The sequence below is a fragment of the Liolophura sinensis genome, chromosome 11, assembly GCF_032854445.1.
Source record: "Liolophura sinensis isolate JHLJ2023 chromosome 11, CUHK_Ljap_v2, whole genome shotgun sequence".
In the NCBI taxonomy this organism is placed as follows: domain Eukaryota; kingdom Metazoa; phylum Mollusca; class Polyplacophora; order Chitonida; family Chitonidae; genus Liolophura; species Liolophura sinensis.
In genome coordinates this window covers 8,769,009-8,793,548 of record NC_088305.1, presented here as the reverse complement: position 1 = coordinate 8,793,548, position 24,540 = coordinate 8,769,009, and the positions used below count along the sequence as shown (strand labels likewise).

Genomic DNA, 24,540 nt, shown 5'->3' with positions numbered 1-24,540 from the left:
GGTCTGTTGTCAGCAATATCAAATATAAATGAATTATATCCATCTATTTATTTCATGTACGTGTACATGTATTAATTCTATTTTCACAGACCCCGGGCTTGCTTAGCTGTGCTCAGGTTGCTGGTATTTGGACAATCCTGTATGGAGACCACTGGACAAGATTTCTAACCTAGGTGTGCTTTGTGTGGGGAGCTCTCACATGTGCTACAATGGCCACAAACTCTGACAACCCTCCCCTAAATGTGTGTGAAATATCCAAACTGTATATCTAGAGGTCTGATTCCTTTTATTGGTAGCATTTGTCAGGTGGAAATTCAATCATAGATGAAATATTATTAAGAGAGGCATTCAACCGTAATCATAACCAATAAGGAAATATTAATTATGAGCCATTTATCTTGATGTCATTGTATAAAAGATATGTTCTTCAGTATGGCATAAAGCACCAATCAAATACATGTAAACATCACATAATTGTTAAACCTGAGGGGCCAGTTGTTCAAAAGTGTATTAGCTAATACTGGTATTAAGTCATATTTTTTATCTAAAATTTTAGCCAGACACAGCAGCCAATGCTGTTCTCCAAAGTCAGAGTATAACAGCAGCAGTTTTAGTTTATATTTAACATTATGGTGCTCATTTTTTTTAATGTTAAGTACAAAATTGAAGACTTGGCTTAAAGTTAAATATGGTAAAGTCTTAAACCAGTTTTGAACAATGGGGCCCAGGAGTATGGATGGTGGGGAGGGTTCCGGGAGTGTGTCGTAGATGTTCACCTTTTCTGTTAATTTTAATGGCTTTGTCAGGTACATGTACACATACAAAGCGGAAGATGATGATTTCCTCCAGCTGAACCAGGTTTCCTCTAGCTCAACCAGGTTCAGTGAGTCTTGGGGTTTAAGTGAGTGAGTGCTTGGGGTTTAACGTCGTGCGCAACAATTTTTCAGTCATATGACGACGAAGGAATCCTTAGGGTTTATGTAATGTACCTCCTTGTTGCAGGACAGATTTCCACCGCTCTTTTATCTAGTGTTGCCTTCGCTGTGAGTTTAAGTCCAGCTCATGCTGGCTTCCTCTCTGGCCGTAAGTGGGAAGGTCTGGTAGCAACCTGCGGATGGCTGTGGGCTTCCCCCGGGCTCTGCCCGGTTTCCTCCCACCATAATGCTGGCTGCAGTCGTATAAATGAAATATTCTTGAGTACGGCGTAAAACACCAATCAAATAAATAAATAAATAATATCTGGTGCTGCTTCACCAAGACGCCTAACCGAAGGCAGGTAAGCAGCCCCACCCGAGCCATTGTACTGAAACGGGTCAATCAGTCGTTGCACTATCCCTTTCACGCTGAACGACAAGCGAGGAAGTTACAACTTCCTCTTTTAAGGACTTAGGTGTGACTCAATCCAGGATTGACCCTGGATCTACCGCTCCCAAAGCGGACGCTGTACCAGTTTCCTTGTTAATGTGTAAACATTACTAACTGACATATTGTTGAAAGCACAATTCCCCGTTGGGCATCAAGCTTACAGTAAATGACCTGACATTGCAGCCCTAAAAAGGTGTAGTTTTAGATTTAAATAAATGTCGTAAAATTTTACTTTTGGCACTCACACTTTTCCAGTGTGATGTCATCTTACTTACCAAACCAAATTCGAAAGGCCTTTTGAAGATCAGTAAAATTCTCAGAGTGGACGGGATTTTAGGTTATCTTCCATGTTTACAGTACATATTTTACTGCGTCATTTGCCTGTTATGTTTGTTCCTCTGTTGATATCTAGATGATCTCATCATTTGTGAGGTTGTATGTTTGAATCTAGCTCACAAGGAGCTGACTGAGGCTTATGTCAGGTACCTGGATGCATAGTGGTTTCCTACCCAATTACATCCACCGATTACCTCATGTAAGTGAACTACGGAAAATGACGTAAGATTTCACCCATTGGTAACTTGCAGACAACCTGTTCTGTTGATGTTAAGAATAACATTTTAAGGTTTGTGTGGAAAGTAGGATGATATATCCAAAATATAAGTTTTGGCACCAAAAGTAATATGTTGTTGGATTAATGTGAACTGAAAATTCACTTTTGGTGCAAAATTGTAGGTCATTTACATAATTTTTTTGTAGGCTGTAAAACTTCAGGTGGCAAAAAAAAAATGAAAGGTGCAATTATTGTTGAACTCTGGTTTATCCCCAGTCCTCTTGAGCACTTGAAATTACACATTTAAAAGCCTTTAAGGTGTATGGGTTTATAATTTTTGGGTATAAACTTTTCGCGTTTCTTTTTTCCTTTATTCAGATACTGTGTCTCCATGGCTACAGGTCAGTTGACAGCTTTTTTTCTTACTGTATTGGGTTAATGTGAAAAGTTTCTGTTTAAATTTTGTGTCGTTCTGTAAGTTCAAATAAATTCTTTTAATGGCTAGGTCACACAAGGTTTTAGTTCAGTACCGTACAGGCACTTTTTCATGATTCCATGAGCCTTCAAGCAAATATGACCTAAAGTATTTATTTATTTATTTGATTGGTGTTTTACGCCGTACTCAAGAGTATTTCACTTATACGACGGCGGCCAGCATTATGGTGGGTGGAAACTGGGAACAGCCCGGGGGAAACCCACGACCATCCGCAGGTTGCTGTCAGACCTTCCCACTTACGGCCGGAGAGGAAGCCAGCATGAGCTGGAATTGAACTCACATCAACCGCATTGGTGAGAGGCTCCTGGGTCTAATGCGCTAACCGACTGAGCCACGCAGGCCCCTTGACCTAAAGTATGTGACGTGCATAAGTTCACAAGTGTACATGTAACTTGCCTGTGGTCAGTGGTTTACCCCAAGTAGTCCACTTTCCTCTGCCCATAATACAGTGACTGCCATTATAAAGTGAAAAATTCTTCACAAGATACAAAAACTTGTATCATCGCTGTTTTCAGAAAACTTGGTGTCATGAGGTAGTGAAATTAAGCTGCACTGTAATTAATACTGTAGATTTGTGTTGTTAAGTCGTTTAATAACTTCATATACATTCAGTTTTCTGATGAAATCTTTCCTCCAATGCAGACAAAACAGTCAGACTTTCCGAGAGAAAACTGGGGCATTCAGGAAGATAATAAAAAACAAGGCTAAATTAGGTGAGTTTTCTCAGTCATACGTTTGAATGCATTTATATACTGTAACTGTCCTAGTTTAACATCAAGTCTTGTAATTACAGATAATTTAAGCTGTTTAACTTTGGTGTACATTGATAGTATAGCATGCTATCCCAACATTATAGAGAATTTGTTTGTGTTGATATTTCTTGAAAACATGGTTGTATAAATATGAATGGATAAGGAAGAAGATTAAGCTCAGGCACCAGTATCGTGCCTGACCTGGACATGAATCGGGTGGAATGATTTTCAACATTTGTCAGCCATTTTCCATAGAATAGCCCGATCAAATGTCCACTGAAATTGGTGCGCATGCAAGCCAGGGTCTAGTGATTAAATATGTTAAGGGTGCTTGCCTTTCGGTCACTTGGCATGAGGCACAGGTTCAATCCCAGACATGGGCAGGGAAGTGGTAGATTCCTGCACTCTTCCGCCTTGTAGGGCCTTTGTTACAGTAAGCAGTTGACATGGCTTGTATGGCGGTTAGAATAGTCTACAGTTCATGGAAATCCACTTTTCTGACAACACAAGCTATGCACATTTGATTAAAAAAAATTTTCTCTCCCAGTTTTCATCACTGCCCCAAATATTGTGCCGCCATTGGAGAGCGAAGAGGGTGCTGCTGATACACCGATTTCATCAGGTCAGACTATAGCATGCAGTTGTGCTCTGTACACAGTTGCCGTAGTAACATATTTGATTTATTAAGGCAGTTTGAAAGTTACAAATTAAGCACTGAATGCAAAGAACACACTATTATGAAGAACATTAAATATTGTCCAGGAGATGAGTTTGATTTATTTTTTAAAATATTTTTCGACCTAGTAAAATGCATATAAATCTTCGGATCCTTCTGTGGCCTTTGCTGGCCATATAGGAACCAGTGGTGTCTCTTCAGCTTTTTGCCACTCGACACACATAAATTGCTATAGTTAATCATTCAAAATGCGTCTTCATTTAGAGCTATGAACGCATTCAAGAAACGGACCTTGAAACAAACTATTTCAAGCCAAAAATATTGCTTTGACTTCCCTCATACCCTCTGAGTCCAAGATGACCACCATAGAATCCTATGTTTGAAGTGCATTTTAGTCAGTTAGAAAAATTCTAAAAAAATAAGTCAGACTATTTTCCTGGGCAGTATTTAATGCTCTTTCATCTAACAAATACTTTGTTTTAGTGTTTTCTTCACCTGTAATACTGTACTTGGGGGCCTCCCTGGCTGAGATGGTTAGCACACCAGTGGGGTGAAATGTCTCAGGAGCCTTTCAGCAATGCAGTTACTGTGAGTTCAAGTCTAGCTCATGCTGACTTCCTCTCCGGCCGTACGTGGGAAGGTCTGCCAGCAACCTGCGGATGGTCGTGGGTTTCCCCCGTGTTCTGCCCGGTTCCCTAACACCAGTATGCTATCCACCGTAGTATAAGTAAAACATTCTTGAGTTTAGCTTAAAACACCAAGTAAATAAATAAATAAATACTGCACTGTTTTAAGTCGCCTGTCCAGTCAGCCTTAGACACAGCATCTGTGCTATGATTGTCTCATTCTCACTGTTTATGAGACATGTCTTTATGTGTTGGTTGAAGACCACTTGACTTCCACCAGTATCATGTTCCTGTCTTTACGTCTCATGTGGAAAAATTTGTTAGTAACTTCCCAACAGTGTGAGCGGCCACGACAGCACAGTTGGTAGAGCGTCCGCTTTGGGAGCAGTAGATCCAGGGTCAATCCTGGGTTGAGCCACACCTATGACTTTAAAAAAAGGAAGATGCAACTTCCTCACTTGGCGTTCAGCATGAAGGGGATAGTGCAACAACTGGTTGACCTGTATCAGTATAATGGCTCAGACTGGGGCGGCTTACTTGCCTTTGGTAAGTCGTCTCAGTGAAACAGCACTAGATAAAAGAGTGGTGGAAATCTGTCCTGCAACAAGGAGGCACATTACATGCACTCTAAGGATTCCTTTGTCGTTATTTGAAGACCACTTGACTTCCACCATCATGGTGTTCCTGTCTGTACGTCTCGTGGAAAAATTTATTAGTAACATCCCAAAGGCCTGTGGTTTATCCCTGCACCCATAAAACAAATTCTTGAACACGATGTTGAACAAAAATCAAATCAAATCAAATCAATGTTCTCATGGTAGTGGCCAGGTCAGTCAGTCAGGCTTCGTCTCCGGCTGTAAGTGAGAAAGTCTGTCAGCAACCTGTGGATGGTCGTGGGTTTTCACCGGGCTCTGCCGGGTTCCACCAACCATAATACTGGCCACCGTCATGATAATTGAGATATTCTTGAGTACGGCATAAAACAGCAATTCAGTAAATAAATCAATAAATCAGTCAGTCTAGCCTGTTCACGTGTAAGTGGTTTTTTTTTTATAGCAATATACACATCAAAAGATGCAGCCTATTTCCCCACCCATCCTTCCCCTGGGTAACGTACTGTGATCAACACCTAGCTGTTAATGAAATCAAATGTAGCCTGTGCATGAACCTGCCTGTTTCCATGGTTGCAGATCAAAGGGGTTGGTGGTTTTCTCGCCCAGACGATTATTTCCGAGCACAGGACATTACTGACTGTGACAAAGGCTTCCGTGAATCTGTGGATGTGGTGTGCAAGTGCTTCAAAGAGGAAGTATGCGAAGCCATCATATGTTACTTTGGCTGAGTGTTATATTCTGGCTAAATAACTGAAGGTGATCTAGAAAGGCTTGTTTGTTTTATGAAATTTCACCAATATTCAGACAAATTCAAGCTACTGTATCTCGTTGAATCCATGGGAATCCAATATTAGATTTTTGTATATTCAGATTTTTCTTTTATCTTTTTCGTCACTGCCAACAGGGGCCTCCGTGGCTCATTCAGTTAGCGCGCTAGCGCAGCGTAATGACCCAGGCGTCTCTCACCACTGCGGTCGCTATGAGTTCAAGTCCAGCTCATGCTGGCTTCCTCTCCGGCCGTACATGGGAAGGTCGTTCAGCAACCTGTGGATGGTCGTGGGTTTCCCCCGGGCTCTGCCCGGTTTCCTCCCACCATATAATGCTGACCACCGTCGTATAAGTGAAATATTCTTGAGTATAGCGTAAGACACCAATCAAATCAAATCAAATCATTGCCAAAAAGTGATCAGATGTAAGCTTTATGTAAAAGATATACCAGTATCGTGAGTTTTTAATTCTGACCACATTAATAATTTTTTTTCTTAAGTGTCTCTATACAGGTAACAAGATAGATTCATTTAACTTTAATTTTTACCAGGAATATTTATTTAGAAATAAAACATGATTAAGTCTTAACCAAGTATATATATTAAAAATGCTTAAGTGACTACAGCTGATTGTGTGGAACCCAGTTTTCTGTCCTCATGGGCCAAAACCTGCTGAGGCCATTCTTAACAGCTGTTTGGTTTTACCTTCACTTCGTGGCGACAAATTCCAAGGTTTTCTGTGGATCAGTGTTGTGTTTTGTGCCAAGACTTGTTGTGGGCATACATGAAGGTATGGCAAATCAGCTCTCTCTCATCCATTCCATCACACGACTCTAGTTTGATCAATTTCTGTGGATCTTGACGAGCAATCTCAGCTCAGTGGACAAACTTGTGGCCGCCATGCTTGGTGACAGTCTTTAGATGGCATACAATCTTCAGTGAGGCTCTCTACGGGCTTTCTCGCGTAGCTTGCAATAACCGGAATATACTACATATGGCTGATACTGCTACGTGTTCAGCTGAAATTGACAATGACTCCAATACTGACTCCAATTCTGTGGATGTTCAGGCCGATTATCGTTCCCAGCCTATAATTAACGAGCTACTATGCTACTTGTCGGATAAGCTGGATGTCTTACCAATTGACACGCTGGTGAAGTTATGTGACGATGTGTATAGTGATACTGAAATTCAAAATGCAAAGGATATCTTGTATAAGTGCTGCGGAAACCTTGTGACAAATAAAATTCGCAAGAGATCAGGTCCGAACAGAAAGGTGAACTCTCTTCAGGATATATGCAAAATGCTTCACGAATTGGAACCCAGTGATATTCCATGCTTTGTGGCTCGGCAACTGAGCAAGTTACCTCCCGTGTCAACAAATCATATTGATGTTTCCTCTCTCTTACGTGAATTGGCAGGAGTTAAGCTCCAGATGAATGACATTGTTAGCAAAATGGATGATCTAAACTCAACACAGATCAATGTTCAAAAAAAGTTGGACCGCTTGGACAGCAAATGTGCTAGTCCACCTACAAATAGAAAAACTCGATTCCTAGAGAAATCTATTACCAGTGTCGGTGAGTGCGCCTCCTCTAAGGATGATACTGAATTATCTCAGTCTACTCGCATCAACGAGTGCAATGTTGTTGGTGACAGTCCGTTTGCTAATAAAAGCAAAACAGTCCCTTTGTCAGATATAACTAACAACACTGCTCCAAATGAGGCTTCCTGTGTAGACCAATCAATGGATAAATCTTACGCTGCTGTGCTATCAACTGAAGGATCACATCCTAGCCGTACAACTCTGGAGTATGCTGGAAACGATTTCACAACAGTGATTAGAAACAAACCCCGACCAAACAAAAAACATGAATTGCGAGGTTTGCGAACCTATCCCCCTGTGGAAATCTTTATTACCAGATTGGAGCCAACAACCACTTCTAATGACGTAATCCAATTTGTTAAGGATAACTCAGGTGTTAACGTTGAATGTAAGAGGCTGGATACTAAATATGACACATATGCATCGTTTTGGATACGAGTAACGGGTAAAGTTTCGAATATGTTATTACGTTCTAGCTTTTGGCCCGATGAAGTACTGGTTCGAAAATTCTATAACCGCCGCGACTCGGATGCAACATGGTCCAAGCGAAGATTTAGGGAAGGTGACCATTACACCACCAACGGTTCTACACAGCGATATGCACGTGACCATGTGATGTTACAGAATGACTCTTAGTGAATGTACTTTTTTGCGTCCCAGTTATGGTATTTATTTATTTCTGCTTGTGCCTTATCTCAATTTAACTTTCAACATGTCATTAACTGTAACCTCTTTCAACTGTAGGTCACTTAAGACCTCTATACAGGAAGTTAAACAACTATGTGACCTTAGTGATGTATGTGTTCTTCAAGAAACTTGGCTCAGAAACTCGGAACATGATTTACTGAATGCCATACACAATGACTTTTGTGGCTATGGTGTCTCGTCCATTGACGAAACCCTTCTAACTCCTGGGCGTCCCTTTGGTGGTATTGCTGTCCTCTGGAAAAAGTCGCTGGGAAGCTTGGCTAGTATTGTTGACTTCCATGACAATAGGCTGCTTGGTCTTCGTTTAGAGTCTGACTCAAGTAAACTATTGATAATTAATATATACATGCCTACGGATTGTACAGATAATATTGACATATTTAATGATTATCTAGCTAAGATAAAGTCTATTATTGAAGAATCTGACATTCCCAACGTTGTGGTCATGGGAGACTGGAATGCAGACCCAAATGCTTCATTTGGAAAAGAGCTGAAAGATTTCTGTACTGACTCAGGACTATATAATTATGACTTAAATCTTCTCCCGCACTCTACGTTTACTTATGTCAGTGATGCCCACCTGACCACCTCGTGGTTAGATCACTGCCTCTGTTCCCAGCATGTTAGTGATTCTGTAAACAATATTAATGTGTTGTATGATTTTGTTACTTCTGACCATAAACCACTGTCTATTAACATTTCTTGGCAAAATTTACCCCGCCTCTCTACTTCCAGCTCCAATCCAACTCGCCTGTTCATTGATTGGAGTAATCTTAATGGAAATGATATTGCTAGGTATACTTCTGTGACTAAACTCAAAATGAGATCTATAACAATTCCATCTGAGGCTCTGAATTGCATGCAACCTAAATGTAAAACACATTCTGAAGAGTTATCTCAGTATTATCGCAGTATTGTCACCGCTCTGCGTCAAGCTGGTTATGAAACCGTTGCTAAAAATAAGTCTTCTACTCGATACAATATTCCTGGTTGGAATGATCTAGTTAGTGACCTTCATGCTCATGCACGTGTAGCTTTCCTTCTTTGGAAAGAGCATGGCAGCCCTCGAAGTGGTGAAATCTGTAATTACATGCAAATGACTCGACGTAAATTTAAGTATGCTGTTAGGGCCTGTAGGAAAAATGAGTCATCAATTCGAGCCGACAAAATGGCCCAAACTCTCTTCCAATGCAACTCGGAGGAATTCTGGAAAGAGGTGAATAACACCAATGCTAAGAATATGTCTCTCCCTATCAGTATTGATGACACTCATGGTGAAGCCAACATAGCATCTCTGTGGAAAGATAAATATGAATCTATTCTTAACTCAGTCAGAAATACCAGAGCTAAGGATAAAGTACTTGAGTATTTGACTGAATGTAATGATGCTCCATTCCATAGATTTACTACTGTGGAAGAGGTGTCTGATAAAATTAAGACTTTAAAACTGGGTAAATGTAGTGGACCTGACAGTTTGAGTTCTGAGCACCTAAAGTATGGTGGTCCTGAAGTTGCACATCATCTCACACTCTGTATTAATGCACTTATGGCGCATTCTTGTCTCCCCAAGGAACTTACTGATGTTTACATTTCGCCAGTAATTAAGAGTAAGTCTGGAAATATAACTTCCTCCGACAATTATCGACCTATTGCTGTCGCTACTACTATCTCGAAACTTATCGAAGGCCTTATTTTAGAAAAATGTCTTAACTTCTTCGACACCTCAGATTTTCAGTTTGGTTTTAAAGCTAATAGATCCACCGATCAATGCATTTTTGTGTTAAAAGAAGCTATCAACTACTATTGCTCTAATGGCAGCCCTGTTTTTGTTTGTTTCCTTGATGCCAGTAAGGCTTTCGATCGCGTAAATCACTGGTGCTTACTGCAAAAACTGATTGATCGTAATGTACCTCCATGTATTATACAGTTTCTCGAAGTATGGTTTAATACCCAAGAGTTCAGTATTAAATGGGGATCGTCCATATCGAGCCCTTTCCGTATCATAAACGGAGTTAGGCAAGGGGGGATTTTATCACCTACTCTGTTTAACCTATACCTCCATGAACTGGACGTTGCTCTGTCCGATAGTTGTGTTGGATGTAATGTTGGAGGTATATTTATCAATCACCTTATCTACGCCGATGATATGTGTATAATCTGCCCGTCTGCAAAAGCAATGCAAGCTCTCTTTAAAGTATGTGAAGAGTATGCTCTTTCCCATGACATAATTTTTAATACCCGTAAGACTGTGTGTTTGGTTATTAAACCTAAAACGTATAAAGATTTCAATCCCCCGCCTTTGTACCTTAATGAAAGATTGTTATCTTATGTCCAATCGTATACTTACCTTGGGCACATTATTACTGACAATTTGTCTGATGATGCGGACATTCTGTCTCAGAAAAGAAAGCTCTGTATTAGAGCCAACATGTTGATACGTAAGTTTAGTTCTTGTACTCAGCTTGTTAAAGTACAACTTTTTCGTAGTTTTTGTTGCAATATATACTGTTGTCAGCTTTGGTGTACTTTTCTGAAAAAGGTTATAAGCTCATTACGGGTCACTTACAATAATGCATTTAGATGGTTAATGTGTTTCAGGCGCGATTGTAGTGCCAGTTTTATGTTCTGCATTAATGGTGTACCGTCCTTTGGTGAATTACTGCGCAGGTCAGTGTATTGTTTCAGACGGAGACTTATGTTTACTGACAATTCCATCGTAATAAAACTCCTGAATAGTGACACCAGTATAACATCTCGGCTTCAGGAGAGGTGGTCAGTTTTACTATACTGATGTGAAGTCGGTTATGTGTATATAATTAATTTTTTTTTTTTTTTTTTTTTTTTTTTTTTTCTTTCTTTTTCTTTGTGTGTGTGTGTTTATCTTTTTTTATATGGACAATTCAGTCTGAAATAAAGCTCTATCTATCTATCTATCTATCTATCTATCTTAAAAAAAAAAATTTTAAATTGTTGGCATAACCGGACAGTATAAGAGAAAATAGGGATGGTCGAATGGAATTTTTTTTTTTGGCTCTCTTTTTTTTTTTTTTTTTCCTGCTGGCTAAGGAAAACGATAGGGATTTTGAAAAAATTAACATTGTGAGAAAAGTATTAAACAAAAAAATGAATTTCTAATGAAATACCATTAAAAACTCATGAATAGGGCCCTATACTGATAGCCTGATACATATTTTCCAGGGTCCATTTGACGGAGTACTAGGGTTCAGTCAGGGAGCTTCCTTCCTCTCTCTCCTCTGTGCTATAAAGGAGCAGGATACAGGTAAGACCACAGGACCCATCTTGGAAAGGTCTGGTAGCAACCTGCAGATGGTTGTGGAATTCCCCCTCTCTCTCCATGATTTCTCCGCACCCTAAAATGCACTTATATTTTGGCTTTTCATTAAAAAACAATGAAGGTTAGTAAGATGACGTCCAAATGATGAGAAAATTCTAAGCATCTTCATCAATAGGTCCATCATTCATCTTTGCATCGTCTTCCAGATTCCCCTATTCAGTTTGATTTTGCCATCGTGGTTGCTGGTTTCAAGAGTCGGTCCAGTGATCACCAGGATTTGTATCGTAACAAAGTCAGCTGCCCCAGTCTGCACGTTTATGGGGAGACGGATGGGGTTATTCCCAAAGGTACACTTAAAATAGTGCTCACTTTTAGCCCAAATAGGGAGTCAGAATAAAAGTGAAAATGTTTTACAGTTTTCCTGTTTTTCTAAGCCCTCTGATCATGTATATATGTCTTGAACACGCAAAATTGTCAGCATAGTCCACATTTTCCAAAAGTTTTTAATTCTGTACTAATGTTGGAAAAAATTTACTCGTAAAACAACATTAATAAAAATTGGTGTGGCCTAATATTATTTTACGTCAACATACTTCCTCTTGTGAAAGGCCTACTTTTAAAATCGCAGTATTTGTGTTCAGAGAAAGCCAAAACCCAAACAAGAACATAATTCAGAAGATAATCAAGTCCTACTTAATTGGTTTCCCATAATCTGTACACTTTCAGTATTATTAAAAACTGGCATGTTGAGTCTAAAAATGTCAGCGTCATGTGACGTCACTGTGCGGAATGTCTTACGCACTAGTTCATGTTTTTTCTTTCTAAGGATGCCGTTATTTCAATGGTTGCCATGGCAACATGGATATACTGTCTCAGCAGTATTACATGTACACACACACATATCTGTAAATGTATAATTTATCATAAAGTTCCATGAAAGTGTGAATGACTTCATTTCTCACTTTTCTTCGTCTTTCTGCTCCAGACATGAGTGAAGAACTCGCTAATGACCAGTTTATTGAACCAACCATTCTTCAGCATCCTGGGGGTCATTTTATACCAGCATCTAGCGCCCAGAAGAAGGTGTACCTGGACTTCTTAAACAAGATGATGCAGATGAAAAACAGCCTCTAACAGAAGGCTGGAGTGTTTTAATGAGGATACTGCAGTCTCTGAAGTGTTTGGCTGTGAGTGACTGATTGAAATCTTGGCAGTATTCCTCGAGAATAAAGATTTACATGATCTCAAGCCAGTGGATTGATAGAGTGAGACTTCTTGATCGACATCAGAGATCTGTATTTAGTCTTCAGAAAAAGATTTACAAGATCCAAATGTTGAACGTATTTCGTTGAACGAGCTCTGGGTGTGTTGTAGGGGATTCAGAACTTTGTGACGATACTACATTGTGCATTTCAATACTGTTATAATACCCAAAATTTCATTGTTGAATGCCATTAGTTTGATTACAGTACTGTGATTGTGATCAAATTGGGGTTCTATTTGCTGTGAGCAAGATGTCGACATCGATGACATTTCAGAACAAGACATTTGTGCGACCTCCAGACAAAGGGAGCTTCCCGCTTGACCACCAGGGGGAGTGCAAGCAGTTCATGTTTAACTACATGAGGTGTCTGCGGGAAAACAAACAACAGAATTCCATGTGTCGTGACGAGTCCAAAGAGTACCTGGAATGCAGAATGCAGAGGAACCTCATGGCTAGGGAGGACTGGCGTAAATTAGGGTACGTTGAAGCGGGGGCGAGAAACAGTTCAGCCCCTGGGGAGACCTCTGAGCAAAGCTGACAGATATCATGGGAAAAATTCTGTTGTACAAAGGCTTAGTACGAGACATCTGAAGTTCACCAGTGTGTGACGAATTGTTCATTAAAGTGTGCAAATCTTTTTCGAGTATGGGAGAACGTCTCAAGCTTCTTCTAGAGTGAGGTTTACAGTGTACTGTACATATATGTCATGGCGGGGCCTCTGTGGCTCAGTTGGTTAGCACGCTAGCACAGCGTAATGACCCCAGAGCCTCCCACTAATGTGGTCGCCGTGAATACGTCCAGCTCATGCTGGCTTCCTCTCCTGCTGTATGTCGGAGAGTCTGTCAGCAACCTGCAGATGGGCATGGATCCCCCCCGGGCCCTACCTGGCTTCCTCCCACCATAATGCTGGCCGCCGTCATATAAGTGAAATATTCTTGAGTACGGCATAAAACACCAATCAAATAAATAAACATGTGTCACGGCTTTTGCTTGAAAGGGAACCAGGGCCTCCGTGGCTCAGTTGGTTAGCGCACTAGCACAGCGTAATGACCCAGGAGCCTCTCACCAATGCGGTGGCTGTGAGTTCAAGTCCAGCTCATGCTGGCTTCCTCTCTGGCGGTAAGTGGGAATTACTCCCAGCAACCTGCGGAGGGTCATGGGTTTCCCCCAGGCTCTGCCCGGTTTCTTCCCACCATAATGCTGGCTGCTGATATATAAGTGAAATATTCTTGAGTACGGCATAAAACACCAATCAAATGAATAATTGAAAGGGAACCGGTGGTGGTTTAGTGGTTAGGACGCTTGCTGTAGAATCACACTGTGACTTGAAGGGTTATGTTCAATTCCATTCTCATTACTGTTGTTCTTCAACCTTTTTGGATATTTGCTAGGCGTTTTTTTAAGTACATGTATATTCTGCATATAGAGCATTATTCTGCATGAACTGATACATTTATACTTTTGTGAAGTCCTGAAATTGGTCAACCCAACCAATGTAGACTTTGTCTGTGAAAGCAAATTAAACAGGTGCATGCATCTCTCTGAAAGTTGCTCTTTCATATGTAAAAAGTGAAAAAGCTGAGGAAGTAGGGTGTACAGCTTTTTAGCATCAATCAAATAAATACATGAATCAGATCAAGTTCATTCTTGCAGAAGGAATTTCCAAGAATCACTTTTTACAGGTAGTGTATGAAGTAATAAATGTACCTGATTGTTACTTGGTATGTGTATTTTGGGTTTAACATCGTACTTAACAATTTTTCAGTCATATGACGACAAGGAGTCATTAGGTGTATGTACATGTACATGTACTGAGTCTTCTTGTGGTGCCAAAGTGCTGCTGCCAGTGAAGTATCATGCCGAAGACAACAGACATGGCACTGCACCCAGTCCCATTATACGCACACCAGGCCAACCATTACTGTTTTCTTGCTCTAACCTCTGTACTGAGCGCCATGCGAGGCTGCAGCAAGTACCATTTTTAAAGTCTATGGCATGACCTGATGCAGGTTTTATCCCAGGGTCTCCAGACTTCGATGTGGACGCTCTAACCATGAAGCCACCAAAACGGTTGATTATTACTTGGTGGAAATGAGGATGATAGACATAAAGTGTGAAATCAACTCACAATTAAACTATGATTGAATGGTGCAAACTCATGAATCCAGTGGCATCCACTGAAACTGGCTCAGCACAGTGTTAAGAAGCTTTACTGTAATCAAATCAAATTATCTGTGTTCACCAAGAACAGCTCAAATTATTGCCTTTTAGTGTTTTGTATTTATTTATTTTATTTGATTGGGGTTTTACGCTGTACTCAAGAATATTTCACTTATACAACGCCGGCCAGCATTATGGTGGGAGGGAACCGAGCAGAGCCCAGAGAAAACCCACAACCATTCGCAGGTTGCCGGAATGCCAGTGTTTTGTACCTATACTATATCCATGTATGGTGTTCAAATGCTTCTAAAGTTTGAGGAAGTGATAATGTGACCTGCTTTATAAATTTTGGGAACTTTATCAATGGTTTTGAACGATAACAGACGAAGCTATGTTTTGTGAAAGGTAACTATTTGGGCTATTCTAAAAAAACATGTACCAACGGCCTCAATGGCCTAGTGGTTTTAGAGTGCTAGTACCCAGGAGTCTCTCGCCATCTCACCGCCTCTTGGATCTTTTCTAAACACCACTCAAATAAATAAATAAATAAATATGCATGAGTAGCATGTGAAGAGAAAGAAAATCTGAATTTTCCACAAAACAAGACTACATTTATACATGTAGGTATTATTGTATTATAATGAACAAATAGGAATTGATGACATTGAATCTATATGACACATATTTAATACACATATATATTTGTATACATGTATATATATATATGTACATGTATATACATCACCCAACTAGACACATACAACAATAGGTATATGTTGTACATTGGTTGGGTCTCTAAGTGTCCCCTATTTCTTCTAATTTTTAGGATATATAGAAGAAGTGCTGAATGCAAAGAATTACATTTCTCTTAAGTTTTTTTTTAAGAAAAATAAGATATGAATATGTTGGTCATTAGATGCACTAACCATGTAAAACAAAAAAAAAAAACAAAAAATGTAAATACTCCTGCTACAATAACAAATATACTGGTTTTACAGAGCACACCTTGAGTCCCAAAAATTAGAAGAAGCAGGGGAGCTGCAATAAATATACAATCGATCATCAAACTATTTGAGATGAAAGAATTTAACACAAGTAGCCAAATTCTTCCGAAAGGTTCTTCCCAGAACTAATCAGTATTCAGGCAGAGGTTCATGTTCAATGTATTCCTAATATAAGGTTGGAATAGCCAGTGTTTGTGATACTCAGATATTTCCTTGAGTTTTGTTTAATCTGGGTGTTGGGTGAATCAAGCCAACCTGCAACAGAAAAAAAGAATGTCAATAGATTCACAAGAACTTGAATGGGCTAGGGGATTTTAGTATGCAAATCTAACACAAGTGAAAAATATTTGATCTACTGGTATCAGTACACAGACATAACAGGGCAGCCTGCCTGGTGCCTATAATTTGCTAGGTGAATTTAGGAGTTCAAGGTTGTGCCTTTGACACGTAAATAAAACCACATGGTACTACGTGACCATTCAATAAGAGTGAGCAGTGGTTTAGCCAGTTGTGGCAGGTACTTTACAAAGGTCAGTGGTTTAACCAGTTGTGGCAGGTACTTGACAAAGGTCAGTGGTTTAGCCAGTTGTGGCAGGTACTTGACAAAGGTAAGTGGTTTAACCAGTTGTGGCAGGTACTTGACAAAGGTCAGTGGTTTAGCCAGTTGTGGCAGGTACTTGACAAAGGTCAGTGGTTTAACTAGTTTTGGCAGGTACTTGACAAAGGTCAGTGGTTTAGCCAGTTGTGGCAGGTACTTGACAAGGGTCAGTGGTTTAGCCAGTTGTGGCAGGCACCTGAGAAAGGTCAGTGGTTTAGACATTTTTGGCAGGTACTTGACAAAGGTCAGTGGTTTAGCCAGTTGTGGCAGGTACTTGAGAAAGGTCAGTGGTTTAGCCAGTTGTGGCAGGTACTTGACAAAGGTTAGTGGTTTAGCCAGTTGTGGCAGGTACTTGAGAAAGGTCAGTGGTTTAGCCAGTTGTGGCAGGTACTTGACAAAGGTTAGTGGTTTAGCCAGTTGTGGCAGGTACTTGACAAAGGTCAGTGGTTTAGCCAGTTGTGGCAGGTACTTGACAAAGGCTAGTGGTTTAGCCAGTTATGGCAGGCACTTGACAAAGGTTAGCGGTTTAACCAGTTGTGGCAGGTACGTGACAAAGGTTAGTGGTTTAGCCAGTTGTGGCAGGCACTTGACAAAGGTCAACGGTTTAACCAGTTGTGGCAGGTACTTGACAAAGGTTAGCGGTTTAACCAGTTGTGGCAGGCACTTGACAAAGGTCAACGGTTTAACCAGTTGTGGCAGGTACTCGACAAAGGTTAGCGGTTTAGCCAGTTGTGGCAGGCACTTGACAAAGGTCAACGGTTTAACCAGTTGTGGCAGGTACTTGACAAAGGTTAGCGGTTTACTCATGGCTCATCTGTTTCATATGCTCATGAACATGATAGATAAACTCTTGACTACAGGGTTAAAAACCAATCGGCAGAATGAATGCAAGAGCCTTTGAATGTGGTTTAATAAGTGATATCAGTGTTTGGGATATACATGCTTAAGTGATTATTTACCTGTTATCCTTGTAATGTGGGCAAGTCAGACTGAAATATCTACAGGCACATCACACAGCGAAGAAACTGAAAAAAAAATTAGCAATTAGTTGTGCACATGTATGTGATTGTTATATTATAAAACTGATCATCCAGCCACTCCAATTGAACAGGAGGCAGAACACAGCTTTAGTGGTTTCCTGTGTGGAAAATTTAGGTTACAGTTAAAAAGGAACGTTCAACTTTTGAAAGAAAGGAACGAATGAATACTTCAACAATTTTTTAGGTATATGACTATGAGGAATCGTTAGGTGTGTACACATATACTGTGTCTTCTTGTGGCAGGGCATGTCCGTGCTGCCAAAGTGCTGCCGCCACGTAAGTAACATGCCGAAGACACCAGACATGACCCCAAACCCCCAGTTTATGTTTTGCTGAATTATTAAGAGCAAAGGCACTCCGGGCAGCTGTCAGGGTTTTAGTGGGCCTAGTAGTAACATAGTAACAGAGGCACCCTGGGCAGCTGTCAGGGCTTTGGTCGGGCTAGTAGTAACATAGTAAGAGAGGCACTCTGGGCAGCTGACAGGTTTTGGTGGGGCTGGTAGTAACATACAGAGGAACTTCAGGCAGCAGTCAGGGTTTTGGTGGGGCTGGTAGTAACATAGTAATAGATGGACTCCGGGCAGCTGTCAGGGTTTTGGCAAGGCTAGTAGTAACATACAGAGGAACTTCAGGCAGCAGTCAGGGTTTTGGTGGGGCTGGTAGTAACATAGTAATGAGGCACTGCGGGCAGCTGTCAGGGCTTTGGCAGGGCTGGTAGTAACATAGTAAGAGAGGGACTCCGGGCAGCTGTCAGGGTTTTGGCGGGGCTAGTAGTAACATACAGAGGGACTTCAGGCAGCAGTCAGGGTTTTGGTGGGGCTGGTAGTAACATAGTAATAGATGGACTCCGGGCAGCTGTCAGGGTTTTGGCAAGGCTAGTAGTAACATACAGAGGGACTTCAGGCAGCAGTCAGGGTTTTGGTGGGGCTGGTAGTAACATAGTAATGAGGCACTGCGGGCAGCTGTCAGGGTTTTGGTGGGGCTAGTAGTAACACAATGAGGCACTGCGGGCAGCTGTCAGGGTTTTGGTGGGGCCAGTAGTAACATAATAACAGAAACACTCCGGGCAACTGTCAGGGTTTTGGTGGGGCTGGTAGTAACATAGTAAGAGAGGGACTCCGGGCAGCTGTCAGGGTTTTGGTGGGGCTAGTAGTAACATACAGAGGCACTCCGGGCAGCAGTCAGGGTTTTGGTGGTGCTGGTAGTAACATAGTAATGAGGTACTCCAGGCAGCTATCAGGGTTTTGGTGAGGCTAGTAGTAACATAGTAACAGAGGCACCCTGGGCAGCTGTCAGGGTTTTGGTAGGGCTAGTAGTAACATAGTAAGACAGACAATCTGGGCAGCTGACAGGGTCTTGGTGGGGCTAGTAGTAACATAGTAAGATAGACACTCTGGGCAGCTGACAGGGTCTTGGTGGGGCTAGTAGTAACATAGTAAGATAGACACTCTGGGCAGCTGACAGGGTCTTGGTGGGGCTAGTAGTAACATAGTAAGAGAGGCAATCTGGGCAGCTGTCAGGGTTTTGGTGGGGTTAGTAGTAACATAGTAAGAGAGGCACTCTGGGCAGCTGACAGGTTTTGGTGGGGCTAGTAGTAACATAGTAAGAGAGACAATCTGAGCAGCTGTCAGGGTTTTTGTGGGGTTAGTAGTAACATAGTAAGAGAGGCACTCCGGGAAGCTGTCAGGGTTTTGGTGGGACTAGTAGTAACATAGTAAGAGAGGCAATTCACAGTACTTGTGGCAGTTGCTATCCACACTGTTAATGTTTAATGTCACTTTATTATGTCTGATAAGAGTGACAATCAGTTCGCGGGATAGACCCTTGAGGATTTGAAAGACATTTTAAGGTCACAGAAACTTAAGGTTGCGAGGAAGGAAAAGAAGAAGAATTTAATTGAAAGGCGCGTATTTTTAAACAGACATTTTTAACAAACGTATACAGAGGACAACTTCATTCCATACTCCCGAAGGAACATGACAAAATTGTCCTCGCCTTACAGCGGTACATTACGTCTTAATTAAAACATAATGTTAAATATCTGCGCAAACTCGAGAGACATGGCACTCTGCTATGTGTTCTGTATTTAAAGTAGAGGAAAACTTTTTGACGCACTAACTTTCTTTGGTCGTCGTGATGTAGTCACCCTCGATGAAATGGGCACTACACATGTTAGTCCACCACAACGGTCACCTAAGTTCGCCTTTCCCTTCTTCACAGCCTGTATCCATCACTTTCTTAACTGAAAATGGTGACCCCAGGGCCGATACACCCAGGAACACAGCAGAGCCCAAGCATTTTTCATACCTCATATTGTTTACACTTGAGTGAGTGAGTGAGTGAGTGAGTGCTTGAGGTTTAACGTCGTACTTAACAATTTTTCAGTCATATGATGACGAACGAATCCTTAGAGTGCATGTCATATGCCTCTTTGTTGCAGGACAAATTTCCTCCGTCCTTTTATCTAGTGCTGCTTCACAGAGACACCTTACCGAGTTTACACTTGAAAGCAAAGTGGTCACTGAGTCCAACGCTACGAGCGTTGTTCACTGGCATGATCTCCCCTGCCCAGATTACCATTTTGAGCAGACAACAATCGTAGGAGTAATATTAACTTTTATGTCATGGTGGCATTGTTTTTTTAATATTGTGACCGACATGTACTAGCTGGATTGTACACAGTTCAATATCCTGACTCGGGGGAAGTTGATGAAATTTTAATATAATCCACACAAAAACGGGGCAACATTCTTCTGTGATTTCTTGACTGATACCCATTTTCGTTTCATAATAAATACATTTCAGTTTCAGTGGTTCTTTGTTTTGTGTTTTCAAATTGTTTCTAACAGGCCCCGATAGCACAGCTGGTCGAGAGTCCGCTTCAGGAGCGGTAGATCCAGGGTCAATCCCGGGTTGAGTCACACCTAAGACTTTAAAAGAGGAAGTTATAACTTCCTGGCTTGGCGTTCAGCATAAAGGGGATAGTGCAACGACTGGTTGACCCGTATCAGTATAATGACTCGGGCAGGGTGGCTTACTTGCCTTCGGTAAGGCATCTCAGTGAAGCAGCACTAGATAAAAGAGCGATGGAAATCCTGCAACAAGGAGGCACATTACATGCATTCTAAGGACTCTCCTTCGTCGTCATATGACTGAAAAATTGTTAAGTACGACGTTAACCTCAAGCACTCACTCACTCAATCAAATTGTTTCAACATAGAAAATATTTGGATTTCATTACAAAATAACAAAAACAGATACATAATATGTTATTGCCTATAACCCCATGAGGTTAAAAGAACCCGAGTGGAATGTGTGAACTTACGTCGTCATACTGAAAGGTACACTGTCCAGTTTCCCCTCCCCCATGCTGAAGCTGGTCTCGTCTGCGGAACGCATCTGTTAACAAACATTGATTTATGGTTGCTTCACATCATGATACTCAGAGATCTTTTGGTGGTACGTGGGAAGGTTAGGCACCAATTTGTGGACGGTGGTGGAAATCCTCCCATAGCAATACCGGCCACCATCGTACAGGTGAAGTAGTCAAATAAATAATCCATAAATATACTAAGGATTTTCAACTTGTACTTGTTTATTTGATTTTTGTTTATAATGGGATATTAAAGAATTATTCACTCAACTGGTGGCGATCAATAAGGAAACAAAATGCCCAGTATGGTAAACCACCCACATTTGATACACGTAGTTAAAAAAAAAAAAGAGGGGCCTCTGTGGCTTAGTTGGTTAGCGCACTAGCGCAGCATAACGGCCCGAAGCCTTTCACCAATGCAGTCTCTGTGAGTTCAAGTCCAGCTCATGTACATCTCCAGCCATAAGTGGGAAGGTCTGACAGCAACCTGCAGATCATCATGGGTTCCCTCTGGGATCTATTCAGTTTTCCCCAACCATACAGCTGGCCACCATCGCATAAGTAAAATATTCTTGAGTACAGCTTAAAACACCAATAAAATAAATAAATAAATAAAAGAAAGAACACATTTATACAACCTATACCTTAAATGAATAGATCTCTACTTAAGGTTAAACAAAATATCTCAACTTTCTGCAAGCAGTGCTTGTTATTTGAGTATTTAATAGTTAAACATGGAATACGCAGAAGTTTGCTAGTCTCTAGACCGCCATTTTAACAGATTAGATACATCATTGTGCTTAATTTTACCCAGTAGCTATTCAGTGTATGGCACTACAGACACTCTAGACTTGGCCACGTTAGTAGCCTATAGCCATGCATGTAGCCATGATGTAGCCCTCTAGTACGTCCCAAACTCTTTCTTTTTAGAGTTGGCCTTCACAGACCTTATTATCCACGATTATCATGACATTACATGTACATACTTACTTAGTTGAGACTGGAAATAAACGTTAATCATATAATAGAAGTAAAACCTTGACGTCATTGTGCTTAAGGTATACGGCACCGTATTCAAGAGGATCAAACGGGGCTTTTCGTTGGACATAACAGGACATTCAATGCTCCTTGATTCGGTGAATTTTGTAGATAATGGCTATGTTTAAAACTGTTTTTTTTCTTACGAAAACTTAAAAATTAAAAAAAAAAAAATAGAATTCCTTACAGTTTGCATAGCTCTTTCATTTAAGGGATAGTACACCTTATATGTGCTCTTTTCTCTTATATGGGCCAGCATTATGATGGAAGGAAACTGGGCAGAGCCCAGGGGAAAACCACGACCATCTGCAGGTTGCTGTCAGACTTTCCCACTTATGGCCGGAGAGGTAGCCAGCATGAACTGGACTTGAACTCACAGCGGCTGCATTGGTGAGTGGGTACTGGGTCATTACTAGTAACCAACTGAGCCACAGAGGCCCCCTCTTTTCTTTTAAGTTACTGATGAACACCCTTCTGACATGACCCTTTCACAGATACATGTTTGCACATAATATTTATGGAAACCAATATAGAGTGTATTGATGGAGTGTACTTACCTGTGTAGGCCCTTAGTCTGACAGACATGGCCACAAAATCATCAAAGGAGATAAGACAGCGGTCCCCTTGAGGCCCAGGTAACACACGAGAATAGCGCCTCAGCAGAGTAGACAGGCAGTCCGCAGAGATGCCATACCCTGGCCAATACAGCAGACAGTTATATAGGAAGAAGTTCATATGTACCAATTTTCACTGACATACACCTGATGACATTCAGTTTTAGTGAATCAGAAAACCTAAGTGCTTTGAGTAGATCATTCATCGACTTACTTCAAGTCCGTGCGCAACGTACATCATATTGGCAGAAAACAAACATCATCAAACTTCTAAAGTTTAATGCCAACAAGTCTCCACGAATAAAGAGACATTTTCTATACATGTAGGAATGGTACTTGTTGCTGCCTCGCTTCATGCTCAGCACTGAGAGGTTAGAACAAGGAAACAGGACAGGCTGGCCCAATGTCATTATAATGTGACTGGATGAGGTGTCATGTCTGGTGTCTTTGGTATGATACTTCAGTGACGGCAGCACTTTGGTGGCATGGACTCGCCATAAGAAGGCACAGTATATGTACACACGCCTGATGACTCCTTGTCATCATATGACTGAAAAATTGTACCACGTTAACCCACAGGCATACATACAAGTCAAATTATGTAAAGGTACAATGTATACTATAGACACTGACTGATTGGATACACAAAATGTGGAGCCTCACCGAATAGTCCCTTGATCACCCGACTCAGCTCTTGTGCCTCGATGAAACCAGAGCGATCTGCGTCGTGTTGATGGAAAACGTTAAACCAAGCAACCAGACACTGCTGCAACTCCAGGTACTCTTGATACTGCATGAAGCCGTCCTGTGATCTCTACTCCACATGTTAAGGTTCATGGTTTATTTTTGTGGAATGCATGAAAACCACCCTGTGATCTCTACTCTATATGCAAAGGGCAATAGTTTAGTTATGTGTACTGTAACAAACCACCGTGTGGTCTCTACATGCAAAGGACAATAGTTTAGTTATGTGTACTGTAACAAACCACCCTGTGATTTCTACTCTACATGCAAAGGGCCATAGTTTAGTTATGTGTACTGTAACAAACCACCCTGTAATTTCTACTCTACATGCAAAGGACCATAGTTTAGTTATGTGTGCTGTATCAATCCATCCTGTGATCTCTACTCTACATGCAAAGGGCAATAGTTTAGTTATGTGTGCTGTATCAAACCATCCTGAGATCTCTACTCACATGTTAAGGGCCATAGTTTTAATTATGTGTACTGTATCAAACTATCCTGAGATCTCTACTCACGTGTTAAGGGCCATAGTTTTAGTTATGTGCAGTGTATCAAACCATCCTGAGATCTCTACTCACGCTTTAAGGGCCATAGTTTAGTTATGTGCACTGTATCAAACCATCCTGAGATCTCTACTGACATGTTAAGGGCCATAGTTTTAGTTATGTGCACTGTATCAAACCATCCTGAGATATCTACTACACAAGGTAAGAGCCACAGTACAGTAAGAAACCATGTGTGATATTTGCTCCATGTGTTAAGGGCCACCACTTGACTTAACAATCTATGATGTTCACGTAGGTCGTACAATGACCAAAAAATTTAGGTTACAGTAACGCACATACATGAACATCGAGTAATCGAAAACATGCATCAGTTCAGAGCTAATCAAGATGGAGTTCTTCATGTCTTCTGCAAAAGTGCAGAAGGTTGGGTAATATACTTTATGAATTTTGTCAATGAGGCTAGAAATATAAATTAGTAGTAATGATACAAAGCAAACACAGCTACAGTATACACTGGTAACAAAAAATCATGCATGTCAGTGACAGGATACATCCAGCATAGCTATCATGATACTGCAACAGAGTCAAAACACACATTATTTATTTTTTTATTTATTTGATTGGTGTTTTACACTGTACTCAGCATGATGGTGGGTGAAAACTGGGTAGAGCCTGGAGGAAACCCCTGACCATCCGCAGGCTGCTGACAGACCTTTCCCCTTATGGCCGGAGAGGAAGCCA

General features: G+C 41.0%; 2 protein-coding genes across 4 annotated transcripts; one reads left to right on the top strand and one right to left on the bottom strand.

Annotated features, from left to right (window-relative positions):
* Positions 1–12,961, top strand: LOC135477571 (esterase OVCA2-like). Of its 2 annotated transcripts, none has more exons than XM_064757717.1 (8): positions 1–242; positions 2,297–2,319; positions 3,057–3,127; positions 3,714–3,788; positions 5,659–5,777; positions 11,362–11,443; positions 11,665–11,805; positions 12,444–12,961. In XM_064757717.1, the coding sequence occupies exons 1-8, from the start codon at positions 210–212 to the stop codon at positions 12,590–12,592; spliced, it is 693 nt and encodes a 230-aa protein (XP_064613787.1). In that variant the 5' UTR covers positions 1–209; the 3' UTR covers positions 12,593–12,961. The 2 variants fall into 2 exon arrangements, with proteins under 2 accessions (XP_064613787.1, XP_064613786.1); XM_064757716.1 differs by lacking the exon at positions 1–242 and adding an exon at positions 1,774–1,900.
* A 2,734-nt stretch (positions 12,962–15,695) lies between these two features.
* Positions 15,696–24,465, bottom strand: LOC135478036 (sorcin-like). Of its 2 annotated transcripts, none has more exons than XM_064758301.1 (6): positions 24,351–24,465; positions 23,213–23,366; positions 22,493–22,630; positions 20,850–20,923; positions 17,444–17,509; positions 15,696–16,141 (listed from the first exon to the last, which is right to left on the bottom strand). In XM_064758301.1, the coding sequence occupies exons 2-5, from the start codon at positions 23,343–23,345 to the stop codon at positions 17,483–17,485; spliced, it is 372 nt and encodes a 123-aa protein (XP_064614371.1). In that variant the 5' UTR covers positions 23,346–23,366; positions 24,351–24,465; the 3' UTR covers positions 15,696–16,141; positions 17,444–17,482. The 2 variants fall into 2 exon arrangements, with proteins under 2 accessions (XP_064614371.1, XP_064614370.1); XM_064758300.1 differs by having other exon boundaries at positions 15,697–16,141; positions 23,213–23,363; positions 24,351–24,433.
* Between the last annotated feature and the right edge of the window lie 75 nt (positions 24,466–24,540).

Coding starts and splice junctions, on each gene's coding strand:
- LOC135477571 (XM_064757716.1), top strand. CDS start 1,841: ATGTCAGGTACCTGGATGCATAGTGGTTTCCTACCCAATTACATCCAC. Junction 2,320..3,056: donor CTGTGTCTCCATGGCTACAG/GTCAGTTGACAG, acceptor CCTCCAATGCAG/ACAAAACAGTCAGACTTTCC. Junction 3,128..3,713: donor AAAAAACAAGGCTAAATTAG/GTGAGTTTTCTC, acceptor TTTCTCTCCCAG/TTTTCATCACTGCCCCAAAT.
- LOC135478036 (XM_064758300.1), bottom strand. Junction 22,631..23,212: donor GGTGATCAAGGGACTATTCG/GTGAGGCTCCAC, acceptor TGTATTGGCCAG/GGTATGGCATCTCTGCGGAC. Junction 17,510..20,849: donor GTACCTTTCAGTATGACGAC/GTAAGTTCACAC, acceptor TTTTTTTTTCAG/TTTCTTCGCTGTGTGATGTG.